Genomic DNA, 13,127 nt, shown 5'->3' with positions numbered 1-13,127 from the left:
CCCCGTTTTTGTATCTTAACTTTTACCAAACAAGATGAAGACAATTTCTTGTGTCTCTCTCTAATTTTCTATCTTTGTACTTCGGTCTTGGTATTTCATCCCGAAATCAGAGCCTAAGACACCATGTCCAAGCTGTCCCACCTAAGACAAGGCATGAATATAATAATAAAATATAGGTAGTCTCTGCCTATTTGGTATGTTTAAGGAGCTTCATGTAATATGATGCAGATGAATGTGTCATGGACACTCGAATGATACGTGTATTGAGAAAGTAAACCCACTTGGCAGACACTATAACCAACAGCCTAAAATTTCTGCTGCTTGATTGAACCCGTTATATAATTGCATTGATGTCACAAATAATATTTGACAGAAATACCATATGCAAAATTCTCTTCACCAACCCTGATGGAGAAAACGTTTTCAGCAAATTTGAGCATCCTATAAACACTAGGCATAAATAATTTTTCCCTCTATTCCAACAGGATATTATGAGCATCTCTATCCTCTAAATAAAGTTCTCTAACTTCCTTGATTTCAAAGGTTCCGGCGGCCGGAAAGTCTCCAACCGCAAATTTGAGCTTGTCCGGATCTCACTTAAAACTGTATCGCCTTTCTCCATTTGTATGGCCTCCAAGGTGCTTCCAAGAACATCAGCTGCGAGTCCCGCTTCTAAGAGACTGCCAGGTTCCTCTCCACCCTCATGTATTAACTGTCCAATCTCATTCAAAGAGACTACATGCTCTGTTATAGCTTTGGCAAATACGCGGCCAAGAAACTCCGGTGCTTTCGGAGCATCGTTAACCGCATCTTCCAAAGTACTAAGAACAGATTCAAACCTAGACAACATTAAAAAGGATTAATAAGTAAAATTCTTTCCAAACCAACGGATTTTCTCTACCATTAGTCACACATCAAATAAAACTAACCCTTTGATGAGCTGGGCTGGACTCAAGGTACCATCCTGAGACTTCACAAGGTTGACTAGTAGCTGAGCCAGAAGATCTCTCTCTGTGTTCTTTCTCTCGAAAGAGTCTGTGACCCAAATCGAGACCATGGAAGGATGGAAGCTTGGATTGTTCAAATCTTTAACACACAAAACAACTTCCTTCTCATCCCTAGCACTGAATTGAACAAATTACTGTTAGATATTTGTGTGACAAAATGACTGGACAATTCTCACAGGAAACACAACTTTAGCCAAAAAAGTTTCTGTGACATATAGTGCAGGTAGTTTTGCCACCCGTAATAATTATTACATGCATAAAATTAATCTACACCACAAACATCTATCCATCAGTTATAAGAACTAGCATCACTATATCTATATATGTTATAATAAAGCAAGAAAATTAAAAATTATTCTAGCAGCAGCCTCTTCATAGCAGAAAAAATATGGTTGTGCTCATTCACACAGAGGCCTGTGTTTTAAAAATAGGTTTTCAACCCTTTGTTTTATATATACATAGCAATGATTAGCCTGAGGCTTTCGGTTCAATTTTTCACTAAATATCAAGATTAAGCAAACCAGACTAGACTTCAAGCCGGTTAAGGTATTGGTTTAGAGGTTTAATGATTCAACCAGTTTAATTGGGATTCAATCTCAATTCACACACTTACTCGCTTTATGATTTGATCAAATTTAACCCAGCTCTCCTATCTCTAAAACCATGCATTGATCTTCCCTAAGATTTAGGTAATGATACACCCAATACTCTTGTATTTTATAAATATAACACTTAACACTCTTGTCAGCATAACACTAACCTCATCAAAAGGAAGGCTTAGAAGATGACAATATCACCAAGACATATTCACAATGGATTTCATAAATCGGTATAATTTATCCTAAACTATATATTTATGCATCTGTATACACTCATACAAAGATTCATTTTACACTATAGGATAAATTAAAATTATTGAAGAATTTAAAAGTCATTAAAAATTTTGAATTGATTATATAAGCAACAACATTTTTTGGACATGAAATCTTATAACATTAGCATAATCACTTAAAAAAGTGAGAGGAATCCAATGACCCAAATATAAAAGAAGAAACAGGAACCCAGAAAGCCTAGCTAATTAACATGATATAAACTACTAAAAGAATGGTAACAATTGACAGCCAAAACATTCCTTAATGCATGCTGAGGAGGAATCTTATCCAATACTACTTCACCAACTTGTACATTTATTAAGTATAAATAAAAATGTTAAAAATACAAATGACATACTTTGTCCACATTTACTAACATTAGAACCTAAGGTTCAATTTCTGCACTAGCTTTATTCAAGAATCAACAATTTTCATTCTGTGCAAATAATATCATGTTCTTTAACCACACCCCCCCCCCCCCCAAAAAAAAAAAAACCACAAAAATAAATCTAAAAAAATCAGGTTGTAACACATTCAGAATGAGATCACGATGAAATGACATAAACAATTTGATACAAATCATCAATTTTCTTTTAATAATCTAAATCATTAAATGGGAAATGGGATATATACTTTGTCTAACTAGTATGAAGTAGAATCTTTACGTGAGAACCAAAAAAAATCCCACAAAGAAACTAGACATGTCAGCATACTGATGTTCATATTTCTTAGAAGTATTGTAACTTGTAAAATATTAAGCATGCTACTCAGAGTAAAAATAAAAAATACAAATACAATTGCCTGCAAGCTGAAAATTGAAAAGGAAGTGGAATGAAAAACCAGAAAGAGAAAGCAGTACCTATAATATTCTCTTATTGCAGCCATTGACATGTCTCGTAATCGTTCTTCTGGCCAAATCCTTTCTGAAGAAGGATTCTGGGAGACCACTGTCCCTTGCAGTTGAGAGGAAGGTGAAGTTAGAACAGGTCTGTCAAAATTCCTATCTGCATTTCTCATGTCACTGTTACCATAAGTCATATTTCTCTCTTTAGCACTGAGTTGATCATAAGCAGTCGGAGCACCAAATCTATCTGGAATATATCTTGGAGCATGGTCCTGCCTAGAACTGTATGCTGAGCCCTCTGGCAAATTACTATAACCATTAAGACTTCCTGAACTTGAAACTGCGGTTGAGCCTCTTATGGACATTCCTCTAGCAAGACCCCCTTGGGGCCCCAAGGTAATTGAATCATCACCAAGTCTTTGACTCAGTGGAACTGATAGGATTCTTGCCTCATGCCTATCATCCATACGAACATCCTGTGGACCATATCCGCGAATTTGAGTAGGCAACCCTCGTACTCCACCCATTTGGGCAACAGGTGAAGGTAACATAGATGCCCCTCTTGGACCAAAATCCATGGGGTTTCTTCTTACTGGATTATTGCCCAGACCACGACCCAGCCTACCAGCTTGGGCCTGCCGCTCTTGGGTAGCATCTCTATGTACCTCCTCAATCTTCTTTGGACCTTCAACTTTCCTCCTTTGTTGCCATTTGTTCTTTCTTAAATCAATGGCATCTTTCAACATGAACCTCACCCTTGAAGATAAATTCATGTTGTTTGATAATGATTTCATCCGTTCAAAATACACATCTATATGCTCCTTGGCTTTGGGGTGGTCAATCATCTCCCCAATTGTACTCATGAGCTTGCACAAAGCTTCAATATCTTCTTCATCCGGATCCTGATGCTGACCCAATAACTTCCTGATGCACTCATGCATAATCCTCTCTGTCAACATTCTCTTCTTATACAGTTCTCCTATCAATCTGATATTACCCAGCATGCGTCTTCTTGCTTTGGTTCTTTTCTCCTCCCTTTCTTCATTAGACAGCTTGATCTCACCTTCATCAGCCTTGTCAGCCTCTTCCTGTTCTCTTTCACCCCTCTCAAATTCTTCCTGGCACTTGTTTAATAATAACCTCTTAAAAGTTATCTTCTCATTGTCTTCACTAAAATCAGGCAAATCAGCTGCCAGATGTGAACAGAAATTGGCATACATTTCACAGAAGGTAGGTTCCATCAAAGCCTTCTCAAATATTTGTGAGATGACACCAGTGAGAGTTACTGCATTGTCAATGTTAACTGCTTTTACCTGCTCAAAAAGCTTCTCAAAATTCTGAGGAGTTAACTTATTCAATATAGCTTTCAATTGCCTCTGCTTGGCCTCTTCCGCATCTGTCACTTTACCGACCTCATACTTCTTATCAGCTTTGTGCATCATCTGCAAAGGACTTTGAGGAGAAGGAATCAAACCTCTTTGCTGGAAGCTAGAAGCACGCTGCCACCTGTCACTGTCAGAGCTGTTTCTTGGCATTCCTCCCAGATTGCCCATGGATTGCATTGGCCCAGAAAGAATCCCTCCAGCTCCAGCATATGGCAGAGGTGAGCGAGGATTCCTTAAGACACCGAAATTGCCTCCTTGAACTGGACGAAATCCTGCATTACCTCCAATACCATCCAAACGCATACCTGAATGAAAAGCATTGGAAACTTTGCTCCACTTGTCTTCCTCAGTAATAGCACCTCCACGCCGATCTATCCTAGACATCCCACCAGTCCTATCTATATTCCTTCCAGGAGAAGGATGTGGATCACGTGAACTACTAACATTGGCACCCATCAAAGACTCAGCTATGTCAGCTGTGATTTCAAATCCTTCAGGAAGATTTGTGCACTGCTCTGCAAACTTCAAAAGGAAATCTCGAGAGTACCTTTTCACTGTAACTATACAACTGTCAGTAACCTGTTCAGTTTGATCTGAAACTTCAAGTTTTGGTGCAGACATGTCAGCAGCATCCTCCCAATCATCAAGCTCGGTTTTATGCTCACTCGTTATACAATCTCGCTGAGCAGCACCAGTAGAAAACTGCTCTAAACTTCCAGAAGTAGAAACGCTGTCCTCTTTCTCTGCACTTACAACAGCATCCTTCTTTTCCTCAGGTCCCTTGTACGCATTATAAAGATCAGAGGTTGATCCAGCAGCATCGGCCTTTTGAAGAATCTCTCTTCTTTTCTTTTTCCCCTTATTAGTTTTAACCTTATTTTGCTCCAAAATTGGTCTATCCTTAGTACCTGGCGCTGGAAGAGAAACCACACTTTCAGCAATCTCTAAACTATCTTTCAAATGTTTTGAAGTTGTTTCTGGAACATCAGCAGAATGCTGGTCTAATGTGCCAGAACTTGCGGAAACAGCTCCACTATTGACTGCAATATCATCTCTACTCAATGAGACATCTCTAGGAGAACCCAATGCACTACAGGTAGACATGACTAAACTATCACTTGTCCTTTCACATTCTGGAACACAGCTTGTAGATTCATCATGTTCTTGTTTGAAACCTTGAATAGATGATATTTCAGTTTTTTCACCCATTTCTGAAACTTTATCCTTTGACAGTTTATCCTCTTGCAAAAATTCATCTAGCTCATCATTGTTATTCAAACTATAGCCAGTTTGAGCGACAGGCCCTTCAGCTGAAACACAAACAGAAAGTTCTGTAGTGCCATTGCTTTTCACTTCAGCATGAGACATACTAACAGAGGGAGTTAATAGCGTGTCTTCATCCGCAGCTGTTGCTGCTGCTATATCTTCACTGGTCACTGCGGCAGAATGGTTTGTTTTAGTTCCTACAGTTTCAGATATGACCGAAGATCTCTCAACAGCTTGGGAAGGGACATCAGCTACAGTAGGAGATTGTACGGCAACCTAGGGGGGAAAAAAATCAATACTAGAAGGCAAACTAATACAGAAATAGCTAATGATGACTTGAGAACAAAATCCTTCACATACCTGATGTTGTAATTGGCCTTTCTTCTGTACCTTCTGATTATCTTTCAAAGAATTTGACCTACTGAGAAATTCCTTCCCCTTTTCTTCATCATTAGACACAACTGAAACAGACTCAGCACTCACAGCGGAGGAAGACTTCAAAGGAGCAGCTGTAACCTCAGCAGATGCAGAAGATTGTTTTGGCAGTGAGTTCAAAACTGAAGAATCACTGGATAACTTAGACTGTTCCAAAGAAACTTCAGAGCAAATTTCAGAACCTTTTTGTGGCAAAGAGGAGTTAGCATCACCAGATGCTACTGAAGATCTAGCAGAGTGACTCCTTCGGGCACCAGAAATATTGGAATTGGCAACTGAGGAGTCCACAAGACCAGTCCCACTACTATCTTTAATAGACATAGATGTTGCTCCTGATGATGGTGAGATAGCATTAAGCACATTGTGGGAAAATTCCGGAGCAGGTGGTTCAGTAATGGCAGGGATATGAGTGCCAACTTTATTAACAGGTATCGAATTATGAGATGATGAATTCATGAAACCAACATTTTGCTGACCATGGCTCACTGCATAACTAAACCTTGGTGGTTGAGAATTTGGAGTTATCTGACTACTTGTTAATGGAAGAGAACTAGCAGGTGGATAAAAGCCAGAACTTGCACTATAGGAATTGGGTTGATAGTAAGTAATAGGATGAGAAACTGTAAATGGCTGGGCAGGTTGAGACTGAGAAGGCACACTAGCATGAGATTTAGCACCAGATGACCCACCATCTGAATATGTGTCTGCCCTTTTATCAAGCCTAAGCTCCTCATGGGTCTCAGGATGAGTTATCTTGACAGGAGTAGTTTTACGAGGAGCAAATTTTCCTCCTTGCTGTGGGGAATATTGTGGGCCAATGCTTAGACCCATGCTACCTAACTGATGGGGCAATTGAGGGCTCAGTTGAGGAGTAAAACTCATGTTTTGGCTCTGATGCATGAGTCCTTGATGCATCTGGTGTGGTTGAAGGCCTGGAACAAAGACCTGTTGCTGCACTTGTGGAGCATTTCCAATTGCCAAAGGCATTGGTAAAGGCATCTGTAGAGGTGCTGTTGGCATACCCTGAGATTGAATCTGCGGATTGGGACTGCCAAACTGTACAGATGCCTGTGGCTGATGATATGGCATTGCCATTGAAATTCCACTTAAAGGAACAACTGAAGGTTTCTGCATCTGGCTTCCTGGAGGCAATGATGACAACTGCATATCTTTTTTTGCCCTAGTCCCAGCATTAGATTGATCATTATTACCTATATCCTTCCTCACTGAGTGCTGCTTTGGAACAGGAGGTGCCGGTGCCGGTGCCGGTGCCGGTGCTGGTGCTGGAGGTTTAAAAGAATCATGGCGAGCCTGTAAGTTACAGAATTAGACCCACCACAGTAAAAATAATACTTGAATTATCATGAGAAAAGTAAAGCCCATAATCTCAACCTCAACTAGATGGAGTATAAAATTACAGATGCACACCTTTTACTGATTTCATTTCTGAAAATAACAATTTCTAACCAAGGAAGTCAACAATTAGGTTCTCTTACCTTATGAAGGATTAGCAGCTGTCGTAAATTATATTGTAGTACAGATAACAGGGAAATGAAGAGAAGATAATAATAAGTTGCATACCTGATCACGCTTCTGCTCATCTAAATTGGGTGGAGCTGAGCTTGTGCGAGCAGGAATCTGCATATTAAAATAGAATATCATCAACTCAGCCTGAAATTCCAGGCTTTACGAAATACACAAATAAAGTTTCGATTACATTAAGAAATTAGCAAATAAGAAACTTACTGCCATTCCGTTAATAAAACCAGGACTAATAGATCCAAATTGGAAAGGGAAAGCCTTGGATGCATCTCCTGAGACAGAAAACAATATTCCAAATCGCTCTCAGAAGTCAAAAATAACATTTCACAACATGTTATATTTCTATGGGCCCAAACTACAATTCTGAAATATTAAGACATTCTATATATGAAGTATGAAACAACAAGGATAATAGCATACCCTTAGCAGGGGTTGTCGGAGGAGCTGAATCAGAACTCAAGGTGGGAGGTTGAGAAGTAGGAGCTTTTGGAATAGCTCTGATGCTTCTCTGGGCATTTGACTCGGGTGACTTGATAGTTGCATTGGTAACTGGTGCATCAGATCCTCCTTTTATTCAACATGGATGAATGATGTCCATAAAGACAATCACATTTACTAAACACTCAGTCATGTAACATAACTAGGAGGCTATTATAAAATGTAATGCAAACAAATTCTACTGTATAACATAAGAGCATAATATCTACAGAAAATTTATTTTGTAAAATATGGAGAATATTGCTAAAACTTACCATGAAATTGAGGCTGTACATGGCTACCATTTGGTATGGTCCGGTTTGCATTAGTACTACTAGACTCGGTTGAACTTGCTACGGTTGGGTTTACCCTAGATTGCCCACCTTGTGCATTATTAGACTTCTTGTTAAAACTAACACAAGTAGCAGTCATAAAAAATTATCAGCATGTCATTATTTAAGAAAAAAATTAAAAAGAAAGAAAAAGAAAAATAACATCTCTTGTAATTCTTTTTTATCAAAAGAAGAATTTTTTGAAGATGAAAGAAGACATAATCCTAATGAAAACAAAAAACAGATGGAAAAGCAAAACTTTCACATCACAAGGAGAATTCCCTCTAGAATGATTATTTGTTCTGCAAAAAGTAGAAATCAAGCTCCTAACTTTATCCACAAATCTGCATGACACTCCATTTAAGTACAGCAACCAATTAACAATGTCATGTACTACAGCCTGCCACTAAGATTTTTCTACCTTCTATTTCTTAAAAACCAACAATGTAATGATCTGGAAGTTGATCCGAGATTCTAGGGCACTCCCAAAGATACCAAACAAAGCTTTTCTTATTGAAAAATCATCCACCAACCGACATGTTTAACTGATTTTAAGCTCACACCACACATAACAAACCTAGTTTCCCAATCTACATCAATTCGTCAATAAATAGCAAAGAATAAAATTGATAAAAAAATCTCTCTGCTCACTATCATCATAACCCAAAACCCCAAAAAACACAAATTTACGAACCCTAACTCACCTGCGGCTCGAGGATAGTGACGGAGAAGGTGCGGCACCGCCACCGCTGCCGCCCCTGCCGTATGCACCGCCGGAGGAGCCTCGCTGCTGATTGAAGCTGGCGGATCGCCCGGATTTTCGGTACGCAGCGTCACTCTTGTCGGATTTTGATTGATTGAAGGACATATATCCCAACCCTTAATTCCTCCAAAAAATAGTTAAAAAAAAAAGAAAAACAAAATAAAAAAAATAAAAAAGAGGAAAAGAAAGGGGGGATTTTCCTTCCTCAACTTTTCCTGCAACCAAAGAAGCAGATCCACATCATCATCATCATCACCGAAAACAATCGCACATGAAACTCAACCTAGTTAATCATCATCATCAACCCATATGCCGAATTCCAAGAAACGATAATGGATTGGAAGAGAACAAAAACAAAGAATTAGTTGGAATAAGAGAGTGAAGAACCTGAAGAGTGTGTTCAGTGCGTGTAAAACTAGGGCTTTTTTATGGGGTGGTTATTGTGCAATTTGAAATAGTGAGATGAACGCAAGGGGTGGAAAGAAGGGGAAATCACTGGGGAAAGAGAGAGAAATCGAAGCCCAATGGGATGTGGAATGAAGCTCGTGAGATGGTAGGAGAGAGAAAACGTGTAGGAAGAGGAAGCATGGTAAAAAATAAATAAGCAAGTAAATAACTCTTTTAAAGGAAGCTCAACTTAAGACTGAGTTTTTATTCATTTTAAAATATTAAAATTTTTATAAAAAAAATTAGAGTCTATAAAACAGCAGAAATTTATACCACAAAAGTAATCGGCTATATTTATAAGTGTTTTATTTTTTAAACAAATTAATCCATCGTTCAAATAATCAAATTTTAAACATTTTTTATTAGAGTTAAAATTTTTATTATAAAATAATTAATTTTATTATAAACAAAAAATTTATTATTATTAAATATTAATATAATATTAATAATATAAAATATTTTGTATAATTATTCAATCATATTTATTCTTTTGTATGATTAAGAAATAAATATATTATTGGTGAGTTTTTTACCCATGCATGAAAAAAAAAAAAGAAACGGTACATAAGTAGCACATGCAGTGTGTAAACATTAAACAAGTTCTAAAATTGATATGCCATAATTGTGCCTCGTAATCTATGGTTTCATTTTATGCGAAAGACAGAGTTCAAAAAAAAAAGCAATTGTTTCTAAAATTAATCTTTGAAAAAATTTATAATAGAGTTGATTGGTGTTTTTTAGAACATTTATTGAAGAATTTTAAATTTTTAACTACAATGGTTAGATTTATTATACATTGTGTATATTTTTTTCTTGTCCATTCTATAAAATGGAGAAAGGATTCAAAGTTTTAAGTTTTTAAAAAAATCTGAAATAAGGAGATTTAATGTCGCCATACTTTTTTGTTATTTGTATGGAAATACTTCCTTGTATTATTTCTCACCTTGTCTTTAGTGGTTCTTGAATTTCAGCAGCTGTTTCTAAAGGAGGACCTAGAGTCTGTCATCTTATATGTTGTTGACAACTTGCTTCTCTTTTGTAAGACCATCAAGAGTCAAGTTGAAATAATCGTGAAAATTTTGGACATCTTTACAAAAGTGTCTGGGCTTAAGGTGAATTTATCCAAGTCGAAAGCTCAATGTTCTAAAATATTTCTCAAAGAATGAAGGATATTTTATCTGGTGTTTCCAGCATTCACTTCACTCAACACTTGAGAACATATTTGGGGGTGAATATCGATCATGATAGAGCTGCGCGAAAGACAGTTCAAGAAGTGATTGAAAAAATTCGTACTAGATTGGCTAGTTGGAAATGGCGCATGCTAAACAAGGTCAGGATATTGTGTTTGGTAAAATCGGTTCTATCTTCAATTCCGGTCTATCAAATGCAAACTTTCCTTTTCCCTTCCTATACTCATGACAAGATTGATTCTATGATGCATCAATTCTTGTGAAAAAGTAATGCGAATGGCAGAAGTCTTCCTTTAGTAAAGTGGGAGAAAGCTATGGCTCCCAAGAATCTAGGAGAGCTTGGAGTTAGAGATTCGCAGTATGCTAATGTGGCGCTTATTGGTAAATTAACTTAGCAAATGTTGAAGGATAAGGAGCGGTTGTGAGTGCAACTTCTTTCTCATAGATATTTGAAGCATAACAAAGATCAAGGATCGGCTAAATATGGTTCTTTTGTGTGAAAAAACATCTCCAAAATTTATATGACCATCAAAGAGGGTCCTGGCTGGCATATAGAAAATTCACTTCAATCCTTGTGGTATGATCCCTGGAGTCCTTTAGATACTCTTGCATATTATCTCTCGTTTGTTCATGTTTCTGATTTATTGCTCAAGTTGGATGATGTTTACTATGATGGGACTTAAAATTTTGAAAATTTGTCCACCCTAATTCGTGAGGGTATTAAATTGTTTTTGCAGGCTATTCCTCCTCCTAAAAGGAGCGTGAATAAATCGGATTGGATTTGCAAACTGGCCACTTCGAAGAGATATACTACCAAAAGCGGGTACAATTGGCTTGCGCATATAAAATTTCAATAGAGAGATGATGGGAATTAGAAGTGGCTTTAGAAGCTTTTCATTCCGGAAAAGGTAAAATTTCTCTTTTGGCTTGCGCTTCATGATGTCATTCCTACTAATGTCTTCCGCCATAAAAGGGGTTTAATGGTGAGTGACCTTTGTAATAAATGTGGTAATGATCCTGAATTTATGTTACATTGCCTTTGGGATTGTTCCACTGCTCGTGATGTATGTTATTCTTTAGATCCTTCTATTGTTGATCGTGCTAATGCTTATGATTTTTTATCCTGGATTACTAGCGTTATTAATGGTAAAGAGGAAGTAGTGGCTGCTGGAATTTGGTGGATTTGGCAGAATAGATATAATGATTTCTTCAACCCAAATGAGCCATGACCTAGGAGAAAAATTTCTTGCTTTGCAAAAGCCTTGACGAATGAGTTCAAAATGGTGAAGAAGGATAGAATTTTTTAGGATTATGCAGATTAGAATTTTTGGTGGCAGCCACCTTCCCAAAAACTTCTTAAGGTCAACTGTGATGCTAGTGTTCTCCTGGATTTTCTTGTAGTAGACTTTGGGTGCGTTATCCGTGCTAGTAGTTCGAGGCGTCTGCCATTTGATTCAGTTTTCAGGAATAAGCTATTGGCAGTTTGAAATGGTCTTATGATTGCGTGAAAAGTTGGTTGTGATTATCTTATTTGTGAAATTTATTCTATGGAGGTGTATCTTGTATTGAACAATATTATCAACTATGTTGCACGTGATAATATGGATACTAGATGCACGGGCTTATATTTAAATTTGACATGGTAAATCAAAAATAATATTTTATAATCATAAATTTCTCGAGTTTAGTATAACACTATCATCGTTTATTATATACTAAACATACTGAATATGTTGTTTTATCTTTATTCAAAGTAAAATGCAAATGGAACAGTTTGAAGTCTATAATATTCTTGAACCATAAGAAAGGAGACATGAAAAAATAAGAACATATATAACTGTAATAGTAGCATGTCAATTTTACACTAAATTGTATATCAAAAGGCTAATAAAAATTTATCGATAACCTAGTATCTTACTAACCTCATTGGAAAAATAATTGACATATGATGTTGTGCTCTCTGTTACATATTTCATCTCAAATCTGAAAGTAGAGTTATAAATAAATTAGTTATATCTACACTAAATATTTGTACAAAAGTGTAAATCATAATATGTTATTAAAATGAAAATAATATTTTTATTACCAAAATATTATTAAAAACTTCTTTGAATATTTGTTGTTGATGACTTTGGATTGCCGTCTTCGTCCAGAATTAGAACCTTGAGGTTACTGCGACTCTTAACTCTTAACAAAGCAACATAAAGTTGTCCATGACAATTCATTTAGTTTGTGTTTATGTCAGGCTAAGACATAGACACAGTAGAATGTGTCTTTTGTTTGGTTTGTGAGACACAAAAAATGAAAGACACGCTTATACACAGAGGCACACATAATACACGTATTTCATGTCTCATTGAAATGATGAGACACGGACGAAGAGTGATGGACACTGATCTGAGTTATTTTTTCTTTTACTATTTTACCCTTATTAAAATTTTAACTTACCAGACTTCTTCTTCTTCTACCTTTGACCCTAACAAGTCTCAAAATCTTATGTGGAGCTTCCTCATTGACGACTACTTTTGTGGAGCTTCTCTAACCTTTCTCTATTCTTGAAAACTCCA

The 13,127-nt window shown here is 36.9% G+C and overlaps 1 protein-coding gene across 1 annotated transcript; it reads right to left on the bottom strand.

The window, feature by feature from the left end:
• Positions 1 to 294: 294 nt before the first annotated feature.
• LOC130935715 (eukaryotic translation initiation factor 4G-like) lies at positions 295 to 9,495 on the bottom strand. Its single transcript, XM_057865590.1, has 10 exons — positions 9,311 to 9,495; positions 8,865 to 9,138; positions 8,104 to 8,240; positions 7,772 to 7,918; positions 7,556 to 7,623; positions 7,391 to 7,447; positions 5,735 to 7,120; positions 2,739 to 5,650; positions 930 to 1,124; positions 295 to 839 (listed from the first exon to the last, which is right to left on the bottom strand). The coding sequence occupies exons 2-10, from the start codon at positions 9,026 to 9,028 to the stop codon at positions 509 to 511; spliced, it is 5,397 nt and encodes a 1,798-aa protein (XP_057721573.1). The 5' UTR covers positions 9,029 to 9,138; positions 9,311 to 9,495; the 3' UTR covers positions 295 to 508.
• Between the last annotated feature and the right edge of the window lie 3,632 nt (positions 9,496 to 13,127).

The sequence above is a fragment of the Arachis stenosperma genome, chromosome 6 (assembly GCF_014773155.1).
Source record: "Arachis stenosperma cultivar V10309 chromosome 6, arast.V10309.gnm1.PFL2, whole genome shotgun sequence".
Lineage (NCBI taxonomy): Eukaryota > Viridiplantae > Streptophyta > Magnoliopsida > Fabales > Fabaceae > Arachis > Arachis stenosperma.
This window is presented reverse-complemented; position numbering and strand designations above follow the sequence as displayed.